General features: G+C 41.9%; 2 protein-coding genes across 3 annotated transcripts; both read right to left on the bottom strand.

Moving 5' to 3' along the window:
- Positions 1–1,487: 1,487 nt before the first annotated feature.
- On the bottom strand, positions 1,488–3,395 carry Pal1 (Peptidyl-alpha-hydroxyglycine-alpha-amidating lyase 1). Of its 2 annotated transcripts, none has more exons than XM_065236990.1 (4): positions 3,070–3,395; positions 2,929–2,983; positions 2,620–2,860; positions 1,488–2,551 (listed from the first exon to the last, which is right to left on the bottom strand). In XM_065236990.1, exons 1-4 carry the CDS (start codon positions 3,175–3,177, stop codon positions 1,534–1,536), a joined length of 1,422 nt encoding a protein of 473 aa, XP_065093062.1. In that variant the 5' UTR covers positions 3,178–3,395; the 3' UTR covers positions 1,488–1,533. The 2 variants fall into 2 exon arrangements, with proteins under 2 accessions (XP_065093062.1, XP_065093063.1); XM_065236991.1 differs by having other exon boundaries at positions 2,929–2,976; positions 3,066–3,393.
- An 8,909-nt stretch (positions 3,396–12,304) lies between these two features.
- Positions 12,305–13,888, bottom strand: LOC135713771 (methyltransferase-like protein 25B). Its single transcript, XM_065237005.1, has 3 exons — positions 13,730–13,888; positions 12,463–13,666; positions 12,305–12,394 (listed from the first exon to the last, which is right to left on the bottom strand). Exons 1-3 carry the CDS (start codon positions 13,826–13,828, stop codon positions 12,318–12,320), a joined length of 1,380 nt encoding a protein of 459 aa, XP_065093077.1. The 5' UTR covers positions 13,829–13,888; the 3' UTR covers positions 12,305–12,317.
- Positions 13,889–21,189: the final 7,301 nt, after the last annotated feature.

Genomic DNA, 21,189 nt, shown 5'->3' with positions numbered 1-21,189 from the left:
TTCGTGATTTGTCCCTCGCGCAAATGTCGCAAAAAGACATTTCAATCACCGTGGGAGTATCCCGGTGGACCGTCAAAAAGGTTTTAGACCGAGAAAAGAAAGGACAAATATCTGCGAAGGTGGCCACAGGTCGTCCGAGGTCAGCTCGGGTTTCGAGGGTTATCGCTGCTATCAAAAGGAAGATTCGAGTGAATCCAGTGCGTTCAATAAGGAAAATGGCAAAGTAACACGGGATCAGTGACTTTACGGCACGGAAGATCGTAAAGGAAGATTGCAGGGCGAAGTCGAGGGCGCGAAAAAAAAACTCACATGATTACCAACCGCATCCGGGAGCTACGAGTCGAACAATGCAAGAAAATCTTGATTGTTTACCGTCGATCCCGTATCAAATTCCAGAACCGACCGATATATTAGTTCTCTTCCGGTAAAAGACGTGGCCGACGAACACAAGAACGTGTATCTGACCAAGCATCCTGCTAGCGTTATGGTGTTTGGATTGGTGGCTTCTGATGGCAACAAAATGGAGCCGGTGTTCATTCCAGAAGGCGACAAGGTCAACAGGGAGGTCTACATAGGGATTTTAAGTAAGTATGTTCTTCCGTGGATCAAAGAACAGTACGGTCCGAAGCCAAATGTTGTATTTCAACAAGATGGGGCTCCGTGCCACACCTCGAACCGCACTCAGAAGTGGTTGCAGGAACATCTTCCGTTCTGGGCGAAGGATATGTGGCCGCCATCCAGCCCCGATCCAGACTACATTATTAGAACCTGCCGTGCATTCCGGAAGCGTGTGGAGGCCGTAATTGCAGCAAGTGGAAACTCGATCGATGGTTAACAAGACTCTGAGAAACATCCCCCCTTTGAATAAATAAAAAAAAACTCGAAAACAAAATTTTTGAGATTTTTTTTAATCTTGACATTGCTCAATGGTGCAAACATTATCACGCATACGGTACATAGCTTTATTTTTTGTGGCGGTTTAAGTCGACGATGTGATGGTCGTCTCAAACACCAGCGGATGGATGGAATAGGTGAAGTAATGGAAAGGAAAGGAAGCATCATGCCGGAAGAAGACTAAAAAACAAGTGTTCCAAATGTAAGCACAGGCATAAAAAACAAGTGCTCAAAATGTAAGATGGAGTGGTTTCGGATGATTTTTTTGCCCTAAAAGGAAGCTCGGCAACAACCAAAGATTGACAGGCAAATAACTGGTCTGCATCGTTGGACAACAACAACAGCATTGATTGTTGTTGCTCTTGATGGTTGTATACATTTGTTATGGAATTTCGGAAAATTATCCAATACAAGTTTGACGCTTTTGGTACGCTTAGACAGAAGTAGTTCTGACCAGTATATTGTAAGATTTTCAATCCAGTAAGCTGGCTATTTATGTTCGTCCGTTAATAAATAAAATTCTTCGCTTTAAGTCCCTTATCGGTCATCACAGATGCGGTTTAGCAGGTTGCTCAAGGACGGAATGTGTGATGTTGTCTCTGTTGCATTAGTTGTACTAAAAAAAACATTTTAAAGTCCTCACTGCGCCTCCCCCCGTTCTTCATCCTCTCGACCCATGCGATGCAGTGCAATGTTCTCACTGGCAGTGGAGAATCGTGATCTCCGTCCGGAACCACCGCCCGACTTGAAGCACATCGTTCGTGATACGCAAAGAATCAAGCAGCTGGTTCCCAGCAGACTGGCCACGATGGACACTATCGTCAGACTGCTGGCATAGAGCGTATCGGCCACCATCGGTGGAGACGGTGGAAACCGGTAATGCTCCAACGATTTTATGACTTTCGGTACCTGACCTTTTCGTTTGAATTTATGAACTTTGGTAGGTAGTAATTCAGCTACGTAGATCTGACCACCATCAGCGCTGACTGCCAGTTCGTGAGGATTGTTGAAAGCGTTCTGTGGATTCGTGTCGGGGTAGAATCGACCCACTATTTCGCTGTTGTTCATCGACATGATCAGTCCATTGATCGGTTCCGAGGTCGTGAACTGTGGCCCATTGATCATGAAGAACAGACCGCCGTCCAGAGGGAGGTACTTGATGCTGAATAGCCGACTGCCTATCTGGGTGTTGCTATACATCGAATGGAATGTTCCGTTTTGACCGTGGAAGCACTGGATTCTGCCTTGCTCGCGATCGGCTACGCAAATGAGTTCCCTGTCTTCCAAGTAGGTCAAAGCATGCGGTATAGCGAGGAAGTTCTCCGGCACTGGACCCGGCGGGAGGATGAACGTTCTGGTTAGGACGAACGAATTCTTCCCCCAATTGAGAATCAACTGACCATCGGAAGAGAATTTCATGATTCTTCCATTACAATAGCCATCGGCTACGAAGAAATCTCCATTGTCTAGAACTGCCACCGAGGTGGGCTTGCAGAAACTGGACGAGCCGGTTCCAGGTTCGAAGCGCTCGCCAAGCGTCAGAACCGGTTCGCTGCTGGAAACAGACAAATCGAATTTGAAAACCTGATGCAGGGCGACATCCGTCAGCCAGTAATTATTGCTCTTATCGATCGTGAGGCCATGGGGCATGTAGAAGCTAAAATTAGAGAAGGTGTAATGTGATAATAGATGTCCCTTTTCAGTTCGAATAACGTTGATACTCACAAATTAGCACCCCATTCGTTTAGTAGATCACCGCCCGCACTTTCGAAGCTCAGAAGCGTGGACTCATTGATCGGGCCAGTCTCAACATAGGTGTATCGATTTTTCTGGTCAAACGACGAAATGTTCCACACGTGCGATCCACGATGGAAGACGACCACGTTCCCTCGAAGGTCGAAAGCAACCGCCGAGACGGATCCTAGCTTCCTACTTAGCTTTGGCCAATCCTCCACATATTGGTATTCTAAAAAAAATAAAATAAACTAATAAGTGCCAAGCCATTCAGAAAAACAATCCAACGGAGCCAATTACCGTATCCACTGTTCCGCAGGTTAGTTCCGCTAACATTCGGCACCTCGGCTAGTACCTGCAAAGGGTAATAATAAAGAGGTGTTATTTCAATTTTCATTATTGTCTGGTGAGTGATGAATGGTTTCCTTTCTCCTAACTTACCTGAAGCTGCTGCTGCTGCTGGCTATTTACTGCCCATACAGTCGTTAATATTTGAACCAGAATGTAGATCATCTTCTGGTGCTGCTTTCGCTGCCATTGTGTAAACATTGCAACACTTGCATAGTTTTTCCCCACCTATCGCCACGTAAAATCCCCTAACAAGGCAGAAGCGAGGCCACCTACTGCTTTGAGATTGTTGACTCACTTTGGCGTATGGACATCGATATTATCAGTTACGTTAAATTTAAAAAAATGGATCAGAACGAAAAGGTGGTGACTACGATGATGGATTAGAGAAGCACCGTTATCACACCATAACACAACACAGTCTCAGCTTTCCCTCAGCAACGTCTATAACAGTGTTCAGGTGGAGTCTAACTGCGCGGTCCGACAACTTTGAGCGTACTGACGACTGAACCTAACCAGGCACATTGAGTCAGTGTTGTTGGTATGAATGAATTCTCATACTTATGTATAGGTTGGTAGGTACCTACAAACAGAGATATGAATGAATTCTATGGTTAAGTCTGGATTGAAGCTTTCCTATTTGGTGTGGTATGCGTGGGTCGGATTTGTACACATTGAAATGCTGCACAGCTACAATTCGATTTTATAAACTATTGCAAATGGAAGTTTTTACGAGAGGAGCGACACATTTGCATCTCAATTGTAGATGCTTAAAAAATCTCACACTACTGTGTTACCTGACTTATAACGAATATACGTTGTATACGAGAACCCCGAATACAACGTATGACTCGTCTAATTTTTCAGAGCATTTGCAATGTAAAATTAGACGAACTATACTTTGTATTCGGGGTACTCGTATACAACGTATATTCGTTATAAGTCAGGTAACACAGTAGCGAATAAATCTTCGAATAATCTTCTTCCATTTCTCGCATCTACTTGCATCGCACATTGTCTTTTTGCAGGAAATCATCAGAATCGTTATCAATCTTCTTTCTATCTACTCAGCGTGCGCGCAGCTGGCCACAGTAAAACACAATCTTTCCTGCATCGTAGATAGAGTCGCCCCCCCCTCGGTACAATGCGAAGATCCGATTAAGGTTGTGCTGCTAGTTAAAAAAGGATCCGACATCAGCTGTATGAGATTCATCTCGTACAAAGTCGGATTGGCTCCCAAACTACGTGAAGTTGCTCTTACATCGGATACATGGCATGAATTTGAAGACGGTTAAAAAAACATGTGGATGTTTCGTTTGAACACGCCTACCATCACGATCTCTCCTGTTCCGGGACCTTCCGAGCTCTCAACTTCCATTTTCGGGCTAGACCCAGTATGCTGATTCAGAATTGGATGCCGCGTTGTGAATTGGAACGCTGTAAACCAGAACACACTGCCCGTCGCATTATGGGAGACCTCGAACCACTTGATCCAGTTGCGTTAGCTGTTTCCTGCCATCATCGTCGTTCTGAACCTTCGGTCGAGTTCGGTGGTGGGGTGTCCCAGTCATCGTCTTCAGGCAAGTATGCATACATTAGTTACAGTTTACAGTTCAAAATTTAACTCTAAATCAAATAAAAAACCTTTAGAGTGTAAGCTAACATAGAAGTAAAAAGAACGCAGCCATTATCAAGATTGGCAAGAAAGAGAAATTAGTCAACGTCACTGTCACTGTCTTCTACTGACGCATCGAAAGAAGGCGAACCGAGATGGTTTCCGCTGAAAAAGGGAAAGAAGAAAACGAAGAGGAACAGAACAGTCTTGATTTGGTGGCCCAACGTGGTGGCAGTGAAAGTCGTCGGTTCGCGGTGAAAATTTGTATGGCCCACAGTGAAAGTGCAGGGTAGTAACAGACCACCAACGTGGGCGTGCGCCGAAAACCAACGGGCGGCGTCCGCTTGCAGGGCTCCGGAAGATCGGCGGAGCCACATTAATCCGATTGAAAGTGGAAAGTCTGTTGAGAACGGGTTATTTCACTGCAGTTCCCGAGCAACATAAGAGCCACGTCGCCGCACCAACCCGATAGCAGACGAAAATGTGGAGCACCGCAAGGGCGAGTTGGCAAAAAGGTAACCAAAAATGGCACAAATTAAGTGGCTTTGATTGACCAATAAACCAATATTTCTACTGGGAAGACTGGCACGACATACACAAGGCCTCATCGTTTGGTTCCCGACCAACGTGGAGGAAACAAAGGAAGCCTCAACAAGAGGTATGCTCTTCCTGCTCATGGAGCTCAAAAAGCGTGACACTAACCGCACTTTTATGTAGGGCTTCTTTTTCCCGTCTCGATAGCTGTCACCCCGAACGAGTCCAGCGACCGGCGCACGCCATACCGACGGTAGAGCCTGGACACAATTAAAATCCGGGGGTCAGCCGATAGGTCGACGACCGGGACACGTGCTGTCCGCACAGCCGTCGTGGGAAGGGGTCAACGTCCAGCCGAGATCGAACCAGTGCGTGAAGGAGGCCGCAGAAGGCGTCAACGGCGTTGGCCTAGTAGCGGCGATGGTAACCAGCATTTCCACAATTCGTGCTTACTCCTGTGCCTTCGTAAGGGCCACATCAGTGTCGCCGCAATCCTGGTTGACGTCTGGATCCGGTGAGCCAATTTGATGCCGCTTGCTGGCGTTGCATGTAGAAGACAGAAGCGGATGTAGGTGTAGCGTAGTGTTATGTTTAAGGATGAGGCTTGGCAGATCAAGTTAGTAGGGCTGTAGTAGCAAAAGGTGCCATGTTATCTGGTCTGACATAGACACACTTCACGTAGGAAACTTTTGGTTCTTTAATCATTATTTTGGTAGGAAAACGGAATAGTGCAACTTCTCAAGCATCTGCCGGCTGTTTCCTTTTGAGAAGCACTTCTGATACTGCTAATTTACAACATCCGCTTTACTGTTCGAACAATCCTAATTCATCGCCGGGACGCACAATAGACCGCGTTTGGAAGCTCCTGGTTCCTTCAGCCCAGTTGCTCAGCATAGTCGTCCTGGACCTGTAGCTGGATGTGGATCAGAAGTCTTCCAGCTTGTTTATATAGGCAAGTACCTACAATCAATATATTGACTATTAACTGCCAGAAAAAGCCGATCAAATTTTCAGCAATTCGGACTATGTTAGTCATTGTGATGATGCCTCTGTAACTCTTAATCCTGGGAACTCGGAACGTGGCGTAGAAAGCCCCATGGAAGCCCCCAATCCTTCCGTCTCAGTCCTGCGATCAGCTGCTGTCGAATGTGGAGAGGGGGCGAGTATTCAATCAGACTTGATGATGGTCAGTTATTGCCTGATGTATCTGTGATTTCCGGGGAGAACAGTCGTTCGATTCTTCTACCAAAACGCCGGTGGAATGAATTCGGAAGTTGAAGAGTACCGCCTAGCTGTATCGGATCGTTGCTGCGATGTAATTGGCTCGATTCTCGAACGCTTTCCAGTCAAGTCTTCGGTCCTGACTACGAGGTCTTTCGTTGCGATCGGAAACCTAACAACAGCCGTAAATCTACCGGTGGAGGGAAAGGCCATCGAGAACGATTCTTGGAACTATGTGGAGCAGGTTTGGACAGCCATCCTGGATGATCGCACACTATTTCTATGTGCACTAGACTGATGCAAAATTAGAAATTTTCGCTCCACAGTGCTCAAACGGCTTTAAATCAGGTCCTGACTAGCCTCCCAAAATTTGAACTCATATGGTCACTGACTTGGCACAAATCATTCGAAGTTTATATGGAAATTACTATGGGAAAACCAAAATTTTTGGTTCATTGTCTTCTACCCATTTTCCATATTGCTTTTTCAAAAAGTTCTATAACTATTTTCATACGAGAATTTTTCTAAGCTACTTTGCGGAATATCGTTTTTCAGCTAAATGTCAAATTAAATAGTTATTAATTGTTTAAGAGATTGATAATCTTATGGCATGATCAAGCAGATGTTCTGTTAGCAACACTGTATTCTGCAGTGTGACATAGTAGCCATGATATTTGGGATTCTTCTCACCAGAAACACCAATGTTGCCTGCTGAACAGTTGAATAAGCATAATCATAAGACAACAGTGACTTGAATCATTAATAACTTTTGTTTCGTGCATTTAATTGAAAAGTGGTTTTGAACAAAGTTGTAGCTGAGAAAATTTGCTACAATCACTGCTATCATTTTTAAAAGCACAGTAATGTGGTGAATTGTTAGATAAATATAAACAAATACATAAGTTTTCCCATAGTAATTCCCATATAAACTTGAAATGGTTTGTGCCAAGTCAGTTTCTTACTAAAGTAGTTCAAATTTTGGGAGGCTAAGTAGGACCCAATTTGGAACCGTTTGAGCACTGTGGAGCGAAAATTTCAAATTTTGCATCAGTCTAATGTGCACTGCACATTCCACCTGATCGAGTCCGTGACAATGAACTCATCGATACTCACTGTCGGTCAGTTTTCACAGTTATCGAAGGTGCCACTCCAGTTGATGAGATAATCATTTCGGTGACGTCCATCTCACAGCGGATTCCTGTATCCAGATCCTGATTGCTCTAAATTTCACCAATGAATGACCATACAAAGTACCATCAAATTTCTGATCAAAGCACAAAACTGACATCTGCCGCCGTGTTCGCTAAAAATGTGTATCCTAGCCATGAACACGCATGCCAAATGTATGAGTTGGTTCGTGTCTAATCTATTCCGGGCTAATTATTTTTATCTAGATAGAAAATTTATATGGTCTTGGAAGATGGGATCGCTGCACATTTGAATATGCCGTTATGGATTCTCGATCAAGAGTTAAGTTTAAGTTTCATGTCGGTTTGTCGGTGCTATTAGCCTTCTCGACAACTACAGCGCAGCGACACTTTTTCAAATTAAACATGTAGTTAACGAAAATGATCGTAGTTTGGACCTCTCCTTCGTGAGCACTTAGCACAGGGTTGCATTAATTTCCTCGGCTCCTTGGGTTGAGGACAAACTCGTGCGTGATTTCGACGATTATCCTGCTGCGGTTTCTTATGACTTCCGTAAAGCTGACCACCATAATAGATGTTATGGTGTTTCGCGCCAACCACTTACAACCAATTCCTCAGTTGGACTCCCCTGGGATGAAACCCGCTGAACGACGACCAAGATGACAGCTGAAACTATCGTTGTGTGAGAATTGTAAGACGTGAGATGGGATTAAGTCTGCGCTCGGGTCAAACGATTGAAAGAAAAATATAGAAGAAGGAAAGCAATTCAAACAAGATAGTAAGTAGTTCGAATTACTATGAATTTCGAGAACTAATTCCTAATAAACCCGAATAGGTTAACAGTACCAGGGAACGTTTTATCACAGACAAACAGACGTAACTCTTTGAAAAAATTGTTCTTGAAAACATAGTATCTCAAAACATATAACCTCAGTAACGACATCTCTCTGGCTTCTCGCGGAAAACAAGCTTGCTCGCTAACTCGTAGACAATATTGCATAAAAGTTCTATAGAATATATAGAAACGTCAAAGTGATCCGATGCCAGCGCTGCGGCGAGTAGTTCGCGGAACTGATAATATTCAAATCAACCGTTAAATGCATGAACGAAGATACACAATGAAGAGTTACGTCTGTTTGTCTGTGGTTTTATACTCATTTCGTGAGGAGAGCTGATGGTTAGTTTGGGGTTATGAAAACGTGAGTAAACAAAATTTGAAGAAATATATATTGAATAAGCCTTATAGCCTAGGAAACATTGCTGGAATTATTCTTGTTGGGTACGTAAGGAGATAGTAAGGATGAACCGATGTAGGTACCAACACATAAAAAAAAAATTGTTAATAAACTTGCAGCTTTTAGCTTGCGCTCGGAAATACAAAATCCAGGTGTGCTCAAAAGACCCTTCGAAAGAGAACTCCATCGCCCAACAATAGATGTATTGTCTAGCATGGTATGAGAGAACATCCTTGATCCTGATGACGTTGAGGCTGCAGCGTAAACCACCACAGACACTCCTCGAAAAGAACTCACCACAAAGTGTCTCACTGGCAGGCGAGAGAGCTACGTACACACTTAGTTTTTTCTACCGAGCTCGGCTGTGCAAATCTCGGCAAAAATAAAGGCCCAAACGCAATGTGGGCGGAAGCGGAACGGAAACGGAAAGTTTGACAGTTGACAGACACTAATGACATCAAGATGCTTAACAGAAGTCGATTTGGATCTAACTAGTTTTCAATCCGACAAGTAGGCTTACTCAGATCGGGTTTTTCCGCTGCCGTTGCCGTTCCGATTCCGCCGTCATTGCGCTTGGGCCTTAAGATTCACTGAGATATCAGCAAAAGTGAAATTTGATTGATGAGTCTTAGCTGAATCGCAGCAAACAAATTAAATGTTTGCTGACATCGCAGTAAAACTTGATTTGCCGAGATTTACACAGCCGAGCTCGGTAGAAAAAACTAAGTATGTAGGTTGAAGTGAATCAAGAGAGCAGCTTTGAGAAGATTTACGAAGTATCGCACGCTTTCTCTGAAAGTGCATTATGTGAGGCTGAATCACATGTACTAGCGAGTGAATGCTTTTCAAGTTTCCAACGAGGCATCCAGCGCAAACTTAATCTACACCCGAAATCCTTTTAGAACTACGTGAACGAGCAATGCAGGGAGTCCGACCTCTCATCGTCTATGGAATTCAACGGAGAAGTTGCTGCCACCGCTCAGGATATAATCATAGAGGTAACTCTAAGACTAGTAGGTCCCGAAGAAACGTGCTCAACTTTTTGGCTCAGCTCTGGTACTCTCTTCGGTCCCAAGCTAATCGATGCACCCCTCGAAACATAGGAAAATCCACGAACCCCTAATTTTATCTGCCGAACTTTTATAGCGAGTCAAAACAAACATAGTGTAGTACTAGAATTTCGACTAGAATGGGGTCCGTTAATCGATTTGCTTGGGACCAATAGACTAGTCAAGTAGTGAGCCAATTTAAAATCGTTAGTTTCCACCGGTTGATATTACCCTAGCTGCCAGGAACGTTCCAGTAAATGATCAAACGATTTCCAAGGCCGCGACTATGCTCAAGTCATCCTTCAATCCTGGACCTGATGGAGTTCCATCTGTATTTTTAAGAGACATATTGCTAGCTTGTTAATTCCGCTTCATCGTCTGTTCCGCATGTCTCTCTCCAGTGGCATATTTCCATCCTGCTGGAAATTTGCGCCCATGTTTCCCGTCCACGAAAAGGGAAGGAGCTGTGGATAACTATCGAGGAATTTTCGAAGCTATTCGAGCTTGTGATTACGGAACTGTTGCTGTCCCATTGCAGCATTTTAGTGCTGTGTCTCACACCGTTTATAACCGAAAGCATGTCGGATCGGGTTCAAACGGACGTTATTTATTCAGACCTATCCGCAGCATTCGACAAGTTGAACCATGCTATTGCGATTGCTAAACTCGGCAGGCTCGGTGTATGCGGTAATCTTCTGAGTTGGTTTCGATCGTATCGTACCGGTCGCCAACTAAAGGTTGCCATAGAAGATTGCAGATCAGTTAGCTTCTTCGCCACGTCAGGCATACCTCAGGGAAGTCACCTGGGACCGTTGATTTTTATATTGTGCTTCAACGACGTGCATCTGGTCATCGAAGTTCCTCAATTATCATATGCAGATGACCTCAAAATCTTCCTACGAATCCGCTCGATTGGTAACTGTCACTTTCTTCAACGTCAGCTGAATGCATTCGCTAGATGGTGCAGTTTAAAAGAATGGTAGTGCTCCGCTATTACGTTCTTACGAAAACAACAACCGATAATATTTAGCTATGACCTGCTTGGCTCTACAATCGAACGCGTGAATCAAGTAAAAGACTTGGGTGTTATCTTGGATTTGCAGCTATCATTCAAGCAACACATTGCATATGTTGTCGATAAGGCGTCTAGAACCTTAGGGTTTATTTTTAGGATAGCTGAAACCTTCACCGACATCTACTGTCTAAAATCTCCCTATTGTTCGCTTGTTCGACCGACGCTTGAGTATTGTTCAGCTGTTTGGAACCCAAACTACAACAACGGTGCCAAGAGAATCGAATCTGTACAACGTCGCTTTCTTCGTTTTGCGCTACGTAGATTGGGTTGGAATAATCCGTTTAGATTACCCAGTTATGAAAGCCTTATCGACCTAGAACTTCTCCGAACTAGAAGGGACACAACCGTGGCCGATATCCTGCAAGGAAGGACAGATTGCGAGGCTATCTTGAGGCAAATTGACCTGAATGTTCAACCCCGACCGCTTCGTAACAACCTTATGCTAAGACTGCCTCTACGTCGCACAAATTATGGAGCAAACAGAGTTGCAGCTGTCTTCGACTTTTATCTCTCCCGCGATGCGCTTCTTTGAAAGTTTTCTTCCGTTTTTCGCCGGCAACAATAATTGAATTGTGTTACTTGTGGGCATAACACGTAATCTATTTGGCTTTCCGTGTTGGCGCTCCTCCACGTGATGTTTGTATTGATGCCTATCTTGAAGGAAACTTTTATTCCAATCGACTTGATTATGAGATAAGCTAAAAATGGACCAAATTTTGTTTAAAATTGTTTTACATAACAGTCGGAGATGCTACTTTTCCTTCGATGCTTAAAAATGCGTCCGACTTCGTCTCCACAGCCCTGATAAAAATGGTTTAAATTGTTTTGATTTTGTGATTTCGCAAAATCCGCGCCAATGAGCTATCAAAACGCGCGAAATCCGCGACAAACACAAATTCCGCATCAGCTTAAACGGAATTATACCAAATGGGGTAGTAGCACCGACGAACCGACGTGACAGCTCATACAAACTACTTTCAAATTCGTGCCCAAAACGCCATATTTAAAATACGTTAAACACTACCGACATCTACTCATCCGATCGTCATACCATGAGCAAGGACACGAACCCACGTATAATTTATATTACCCCATATTCTCGTTTTCGTTCGAACTGTATTTTCCATACAAAAAAAAAGTGTTTTGTATGGAAAATACGGTTCGAACGAAAACAAGAATATGGGTGATTGCCTTGGTTTGCGTCTCACCTCGTTTGACAGATCTGATCGCCCGTTTGAAAGTTCGAATCGCTCGTCAGACAATTCGAATTGTGGACAAACGAAATGCTCCTGTGCATGTCGGTTCGTCGGTGGTAGTAGCCCATTTACACAAATCGTCTATTTATAGGTATATGTATGTATACCTTCGTGCCACGTGGAATTTCGGAAACCAATTTTGTGTAAAGTTCATGTCGATGTCAACAAACAAACAATCTCTTTCATTTGCTAAACAGTACACCGTATGTTATTTTTCCCCGGTCAACGCATGATTCCGTGGCGAACAAAAGGGATCGAAAATGACATCTATCTCGCTGTTGATTCCTGTAAAATGTAGTAAAATAACGTTGCATTATAGAAATTACCGTTTCCAAGCCTATTTCGTCACTGACCTTGTTCGAGCAGATAAAGCCACCGATCGTACAGCACGACCGATTCGACCAACGGAGCAAACATCAGTCTCAGCGTGTAAAATTTGACCACCCTTTCCCAGTGGTTTAGATCGTTCGCCGTTTCCGGCGATTCCACCGCCGTCGACGGCAACTCAATTCCAGTTTCGTTGGTTGCCTTATCACAGTATTGCCGGAAGCTGAGGTTGCCCAGCTTGGTGCTTCTCAGTCCGGAATGTTTCCAGTCCGGACGGAGATTGACGATAATTTTCTCCACCGCTGCCCGGAAGGCGTGAACCTTCAACTCTTGGTAATCGCTCTCCAGTTTGCTGTGGTACTGCTCGACGGCATGGCAAGCAATTTCCCTTGCTTCGTAGCTCAAGTACAATCCCAGCTGTTTGCTAAATGCACTTACGGGGAACCCATAATTGGAAGTCATATCCTCGTCGGTCGTCAGTTTCATGTAGCAACAGCAAACCAATTTGATAAACCTCGCCTCCGGGCAGGATAGGAACAGCTTCATCAGGAAAACAGCAAGATCTCCGCACGGATGTAATCCTACGAGTCCAAAATGGAAAGCGCTATCCTTTTCCACGTTGAAAGCATCCCGTATCATTTGAACGAATTGACTTGGATCGATCTCCTCCAAATTTACCTTCTTGCTCAGGTGAATGGGGTGATGCAACGTTTCGATTTTCAACTGTCGCTTCAATCGGGATGATAGCTCTTCGTCCTTCAACCTAGCAGCTTCAACCAATTTTTCGTCCTGTTCAATGCAGCACACTTTGAATCCGAATCCGTAGCACAAAGTGCGAGCTAGATTGCCCTGTCCGGAACCGATATCCACCAAGTGCTCGACCTTCGTCCTCCTACCCGTTTCCCAACATTGCACGCCAAACTTCTCGATTTCGTGACGCTTTTTCAGTTTCACCGATTTATAGAATAAACTTCTTTGAGCGTAAAATCGGCATCGTTCTTCCTCTAGCTGTTCTCCCAAATTTGGCACTTCACCTGGAAGGTTCCGTGCCAGACAATATTTCCGGAAAAGGACCCGTAAGGCTAGAATGGACAACGGCCAAATGTGGGTATCTGACGTTTGTGGGTTATCATGTATCAGCAAATTCTTAAGTTTATGAACGTCCAGCTCGTCGAAACAGGACCGCCAGCACGGTGGAAGACGGTCCCAGTGGTTATCCACGTAGAAGTCCTGGAAGCAATCATGTTTCAAATTGATGTAAATTTAATAGATATTTGATAAAAGAATACTTACTAAAACATACGCATCAATTAACCAGCGGTAGTTGCTTATCAGTTTGTTTGATTCTTGAAGATTGAGTTTTAAATGGGCAGTAAGCTTTTGATTGTTCATCGTTTGGCAGGACGTAAACAAACGTGCGTAAAATTATTGGTGAAACAGTACTGTAGAATATGAACAAAACACATGCACGGCATGAATGAACAGCATAGCATAACGGGACACCCGAATGGTCGATGAAGTGCTGACAGCATAAACAGCATTAAAGCTCCGATTGAAGCTGTTTTGTGTCGTGACAGGAACGGAACAAGGGGTGCATCAATGTGATAATTCAGCCGAACGTTTTATACAAAATTCGACAAATGAAATTATGGGCTCTATTCTTACACTATACACTATTTTTAATTTGCTGGAAACCAAGCTATTCAAAATAAATTTTACTGGATTTTTCAGCAATCATATTTGACAGTTGGTTTACTGGTTGTCTCGAGGGTTGTCCAGTCATTTTTGTTGTAGGCTGGTTTCGCTGAGTATCAGCAATTTTATTTTGCATGTGTGTTCGTTCTGAATAAAGAGAATACTACCATACTACTTGGAATAATATAATTAAAACTTTCATGCTACTATTTATTGAAACATTAGAGTCTTAAATTCATAAATGCTCACACGAAATCAATTTTTGATGTGTAAAGTAGTCTCATTCTTGCCGTAAACTACAGTTTGGCATCCCTAATAGAAAAGAAACCACGAACGAATGATAACCCATATGATATAACTATTCCACAAATGGTTTGCATGATAACCCGAACACGTCGGTAAGTAAAATAACCATAACAATGTTATCAGGGATGTGTGCCACATTTATTTAATTGGCGTTGACGACACCGTTGGAAAATAGTCACTTTTAGCCGAGCTTTTAAATAGCTAAGATTGATAATTTCTCATGGGAATTTTCGGTGGCGTGAAAGGATAGTACCAACTTAATACGAAACTATCGATTTTAAATTGGCTCACTACTTGACTAGCCTATTGGTCCCAAGCAAATCGATTAACGGACCCCATTCTAGTCGAAATTCTAGTACTACTTGTAGAGTTTCGGTTTATTGGAATTTTAATATATAAATACACGCGTCCGTTCCGGTTCGTGGATAGACAAAAACTATTTTATTTCTGCTTCAAGGTTTCTTAATACAAAGGTATCCCAACAAACAATTTTAGCTGCAGATTAGCTTATACAGCCAAAATTTGCCTTATGCAGCTAATTTTTGCCTGTATAAGCTAAGCTGCAGCTAAAATTGTTTGTTGGGATGTTCAGCGGTAGCAGCAATGTATCTATTTGGTTCAGGTATAATATCTTCAAGATTAATACAAGTATAGGTAACTATGCAATGATCGACACTACACTACTCAATGTTTGTTTTGATTCGCTATGAAAGTTTGACAGACAAAATGAGGGGTTAGTGGGTTTTCCTATGTTTCGAGGGGTGAATCGATTAGCTTGGGATCGAAGAGAGTACCAGAGCTGAGACAAAAAGTTGAGCACGTTTCTTCGGGACCTACTAATCTTAGAGTTACCTCTATGCTACTAGTCTTAAAGTTACCTCTATGATAGTACGAAGTCCACTATGTTCTAAGCACAGTCTGACGTTTGCTTATGAATTTTACCACAGGAGTACCGAGTCAACGCCAATAAAAAAATTAAAAAAACTATTATTAGTTCAAAATTAATATGCTCCAGTTATTGACCAATCAATAATAGCCTGAGCGAGTCATGAGTTTTCAATACAGTAATTTTTTTTTTATTAGATTGAATAATTATTATTTTGAATTCATTCGCTTTCCAAATCTTAAGGCCGATGGCAAACTAATGCAAAGCGATGCGTGAATTCGAATGCAAAGAATAAAATCAATCAAGACGTTCAATTTAAAGCTCTTCTCTGCCTAGTTTCCCAACAAACAATTTCAGCTGCAGTCCAGCTTATACAGGCAAAAACTAGCTGCATAACGCAATGTTTGCCTGTATAAGCTGATCTGCTGCTAAAACTGTTAGTTGGGTTATCTTCCGGATGACAATGCTGAGGAAAAACAACGGAAGAAGAAGCTACTGAATAAGCAGAGGCTAGAAACAGGAAATGTAAAAACATGTTAGTTCATCGTATCTCATAAGATCAAAACAAGAGTACTGCATAAGAAGCATGCGTGGCAGCAATTTCAAGAGTTTTGGCTCAAGGAAGTCGACAGTGTAAAGACGTTCCTGTCACAATTTGATAAAGTCCCTAATACAATACAATTATTTTGCCCAATATTCATACAATTATTTGGCTTAACGACGTGTGCAGGGTATCGTCTAAAACATTTGTGGAATAGTTCGATCATTTGCTCGGGTATGGGGTTCTTCATGAAACTGAACGGCTACCCACATTAGATCCGTTTGTGTTGCGTTGACGTAAATTCGGCAGTTAAACAATAGATTTAGCTGTCACTTTGCCGTAACGTGTCCGATTCAGTTCTAATGTAGGTGGCCCTTGAAGAAAACATATCATGTATGCCAATTTTTGCTATCCTTGTCGAAGTCGTATGAAGCAGTCATCATAGCCCTGAATACCATTCAGCTCTATCGACTCTCGAATACGTTAAGAAGCGACCATTGGACGAACTAGTAAAACGGTAAAACTATCAAACAAGAATTCTTCAAGCCATGAAGAGAGAGGTTGTGAATCGGCTTTTACTGGAAGAAATTTTGGCTTCAAGTATTACGGATACGATCATTTTGGACACAAGCGTGTCGATTTGGACGTTATCAAAATCGTTAATCTGAAGTGAAAGAACCAGAATTGGAAAGAAGTAAAAACTGGAATCTTACTGAAAGGTCGCAAGCAGTGCTGAGATTTGTAATTGTCATTGACAGACTTTCGCGTGATATTGAAAAAAATGGTTTATCACGTAGTCACTGATATATTTGATCCTTAAAAAACCTTTGTCAAAATCTCATTCCTTTTTTCGTCAATGACAAAGATTCACCTGGCAACAAAACGTTTAATTTCGTGCATTCTGTGTCACATTATTGTCATCCAAGCAGTTCAGAACGTAGATACTTGTTCACTTTAACGGTTCCATGTAATTGTTTTGCTCAAGTCATTTAATTTCGTTACAACTTTAGCTAATAAAAATGCACGTGTTCGTCACTGACAATTGGCATGGTTTGCCTAGACGATGACTGTTAGCTCAAATTAGTGACCAAAGCAGAATTTTGAATATCGCCGTGTATTGCCGAGATTTTGCAGCACTGGTCGCAAGAAAATGGGTGGTGCGACCGTCATTAGTGGAAACGAGGTGGCGTTTATTTCTACCATGGACAATTATGTTGGTGGCACATTGTCAGTAGGATCTAAACCACCGACAAACCGACATGAAACTTAAACTTAACTCTTGATCGAGAATCCATAACGGTCGATTCAAATGTGCAGCGATTCCATCTGTCAAAACCATAGAAATGTTTTATCTAGATAAAAATAATTTGTCCGAAATAGATTAGACACGAACCAACTCATAAATTTTGTACGCGTGTTCGAGGCAAGGATAAATATTTTCCGCGAACACGGCGGCAGATGTCAGTTTTGTGCTTTGAGCAGAAATTTCTTTGTAATTTGTATGATCATTCATGTCGGTTGGTCGGTGCTTAAAGTCTGCTGCTACGAAAACAGCTGGTTTTTTCAGAGTGGACATGGTGGAAGGAGACTTGTTGGAGCCTTCGCAGACTACGAGGCTGGCGATGAGCAACCATCTTTTTCTTTGGTTTTATTACGTTCCCATTGAGACTTTAAGCCGGCCCTCAACTTAGTGTTCTAGATGCATTTCCACAGTTGCTAATTGAGAGCTTTCTAAGCCTGTACCATTTTTGCATTAGGATAATTGTGCGGCAAGTGCAATCACATTCAATGCCCAGGGAAGTCTTGCTTTGTAGCTAAGGTGGTCCCTACACACTCATCCAGTCAGTAATTTTTACCGAGTTTTTGAATTGCGGAACTGTTCGGTAAAATTTTAAAAATATATGAAAAATTTAAAGATGCGAAAATGTGTTACGAAAATTTACAGACTTACTTCTGTTAAACCCGTTTAATGATGAAAAATAAAATTTGTCGATTTTATTGAATCCTTACGAATAACGGTCATTTGAATTTTAACCGAGTTTTTCAGTAATTCAAAAACACAGTAAAAAAATACTGACTCCTGTAAAAAAATCTTAGTGTGTACGTGCAGCCATGGATCGAGTGGAATGGAGACGACTTCTGTGTACGGTGCAGAGGACACCCAGGCCTAGCCTGGTATGTACAGTATACTCCCGCTCATTCGACAAAATCATTCCAGACTATCGGATTTTGACTTATTAATCCGACTGTCAAATCCATACTAAAACATCAAAACAAACAGACTTACTTTGACGTTTACAGCACAAACCTGAAAATTTACAGCACAATGTATTCAAATGCGTGTTTATACTTTTTGATCCGACACTTTCAGATTAACCTATGGGGATGCTACTCTGCTGCTACTAGCAAAAATCTTGCCTTGATTTTTTGGTGTATTCAAATGACTTTTCAGTGATTTACTAATCTTTTCCGTAGCTTAGAACAATTTTAGGAAAACATACAAAAGGATTTACCGTCTTTTGACTTTTGTACGTTTCTGTTACGTACACTTGCGTAGTTGTATTTTAAAGTATAATGTTCGTTTACACACTATTAACGGTACAGAAGTGCAAGATATGTTAACCTCACTTTTTTCCTTTAGAATATAACAGATAGGGGTGGTTTGCTTAAGAAAAAACCGAGGAAAAAATGTACGCAATCACAAGCTGTCGAATTCCTAAGAAAAAAAAATTGTGGTTCGTGCATTTTAATGTCTACAGAGTTTGCTGACATTCCCGGTTGGTCGATTTCAGACGGTTGCAATAAAGATTCCAGGCCCTTGCAACGGAGTTTGTTGACGTTCCCTACGATTGTAGTGGAGATTTCAGAGGCTGCCAATGAAGCTCTACTAATTACTTCCTGACTTACCTCCAGTTTTGTGGGCCTCCCTTTTTGGATGTGCCTCTGTCGTCAATTGACTTGATTAGAATGTTCCGGCTGTACCGTGATCTGCATCCATTCAATGGAACAATTTGCTTATCGAGGCATCCCATATTCGAAAAATCGTCATATCGTGATGGAAAACAAACTGAATCAGCCCGTTATTTATTTCTGGAACTACCACCATCACCAACATCAGCAAACTTTGTGGTAGAGATGAACCAGCCTAAGGCTAAAAGTCTCGTTAATAAAGGAAAAAAAAAAAAATAAAAGCAAACTTTGTAGAAATAATTTAGAGCCGTCAGCAGTCACTGAAATCTGCACTGCAATCGTCTGGAACCTCCTCCGTCGTGAACGTCAGAAAACTCCGTCGAAATGGTGTGGGACCTCCGTCAAAATCATATGGAGTATCAGTCGGAAATCTCCGTCCCAAACATCAGCATCTCATTTGAAATCAAATGAAATCTTTGTCGATATCGGCTTGAACCTTCTCCGTCGTGAACTTCAGCAAATCCCGTCGAAATGGTGTGGGATCTCCGTCAAACCCGTCTGGAATATCAGTCGCAATCATCGGGATCTTTCATTGGCAGCATCTGAAATTTCCACCAAAATCGTCTGGAACTTCCTTGATCCAGAGATGAACCAGCCGATGGCTGAAAGTCTCTTTAATAAAGAAAGATAAGATAAGATAAGACTTCCTTCATCAGGAACGTCAGCAGTCATCGAAATTGTCTAGCACTGTCATTGACAACATCTGAATTCACAACTGAAGTCGTCTGGAAACTCCTCCGTCGCGAACGTCAGTAAGCTCCATGAAAATAGTTAGGAACCTCTGTCAAAATCATCTGAAATCTCCGTTGAAATCGACTGGAGCACTAACACACAAAACAAAGTTTTGACGTTTCTATCAGACGTGGTTAGAAAAATCTTAGAAGAGGCTTTAAAGTGTTCTGTTACTTTTTTTTATAGCGAATTCGTTTATTATCGGGGTTAACACCAGTTCCAACCTAGGTTCCAACTCAGTGCGAAACCGAACTTTTTGTCGGTGTGAACCTCAACCTGAGCTAGGTTTTAAAAACAACCGAGCAAACTGACGTTTGTCAGAAAACAAGCAGATCCAATCTTGATATCCGGAACAGGTTGGAACTGAATAATAAATGAATTCGCTATTAGTGAATTCGATTGAACCATACCCCTAGCTTTTCCCCGAGCTTTTCCCAAGATTTTGACAGATAGCCAATTGTTCCAATTTTGACTCATCGTCTCTTTCTGAATTCAGCCTCTTTAGGCTGTGTTCAATTTGCTGAATTCTAGCTTCAACTGGTAGATGGAGAATTATCAACTAACCCTGCTACTCAACCAGACGATCATCAACAAAGAAATTTTCTGATATTGTCGAACAATTGGTTTTTTTTTTCAATTTTGAAAAATATATATCGGGTTTAATACACCATCTGAGAGATCTTCATTTTCTGAGCACAACGATATTTTTTTCGATCTCATTTACTTTCATCTCGATTTTTAAATCTAGATTTAAAGCAAATAACCATATCTCTATTTGACACAAAATTAACAAATTGACAAATCAGTGTCAACATTTCAAAGGGGCGTAATTGCTTTGGTAAAAAATGGCTTTAGCCGTCGATTTCTCACGAATAAAAGCTCACACATGGAAATTAATGAAACCAATAAGTAGATAAATGTTTCCTCTACCAGCTAGCATTGTTAATTTGGAGGGGTGAGCTTTAATTGGGTTCTTTAAGGGTATTGAGGTTAATGCATATTCGTAATCTGCATTAAAAATGGAACCCAAATCCAAAATTTCATCAATTTTGGTACACTGGAAATATTTTAAATAAATACGATTACATTAGCAAAAATCACCTTATTAGCGCCCCTCGGTGTCACTTTGTATGGGAGCGAGCTGTCAGTTTGTCAGTTTAGTGTCAAACAGTGAAGTTATTATTTTGCTATAAATTTTGATTTAAAAATCGAGATGAAAGTGTGTGGGTTTGAAAAAAATATCGATGTGCTCAGAAAACGAAGCTCTTTCAGATGATATATAAAAACCGATATATTTTTCAAAATTAAAGAACCCAATTCGCGAGAAATCGCCGGTTAAAGCCAATGTTTACAAAAGCAATTACGCCCCTTTGAAATGTTGACACTGAAATATCGAAGCTCTATTTCATATGATGTATAAAAAACGATATATTTTTTTTTTAAATTAAATAACCGAATTGAGGTCTTAAGGGGAATCGAGAGGGGAATTGAGGTAATTGACCACTTTGTCCAGCGATTCCACAAAAATTGACCAACTAATTTCTATTATTTTATGAAACGCACAAATGATGGCTACTTTTCTCGAGTGTCTAGAAGAAAAAATCTCAAATTAATGTTTTATTT

This window comes from Ochlerotatus camptorhynchus, unplaced genomic scaffold, assembly GCF_037179485.1.
Source record: "Ochlerotatus camptorhynchus isolate MF236.1 unplaced genomic scaffold, CSIRO-AGI_Acam_v1.1 ptg000577l, whole genome shotgun sequence".
In the NCBI taxonomy this organism is placed as follows: Eukaryota; Metazoa; Arthropoda; class Insecta; order Diptera; family Culicidae; genus Ochlerotatus; species Ochlerotatus camptorhynchus.
The sequence above is the reverse complement of the archived record's forward strand: the minus strand, read 5'-3'. Positions and strand labels throughout refer to the sequence as shown.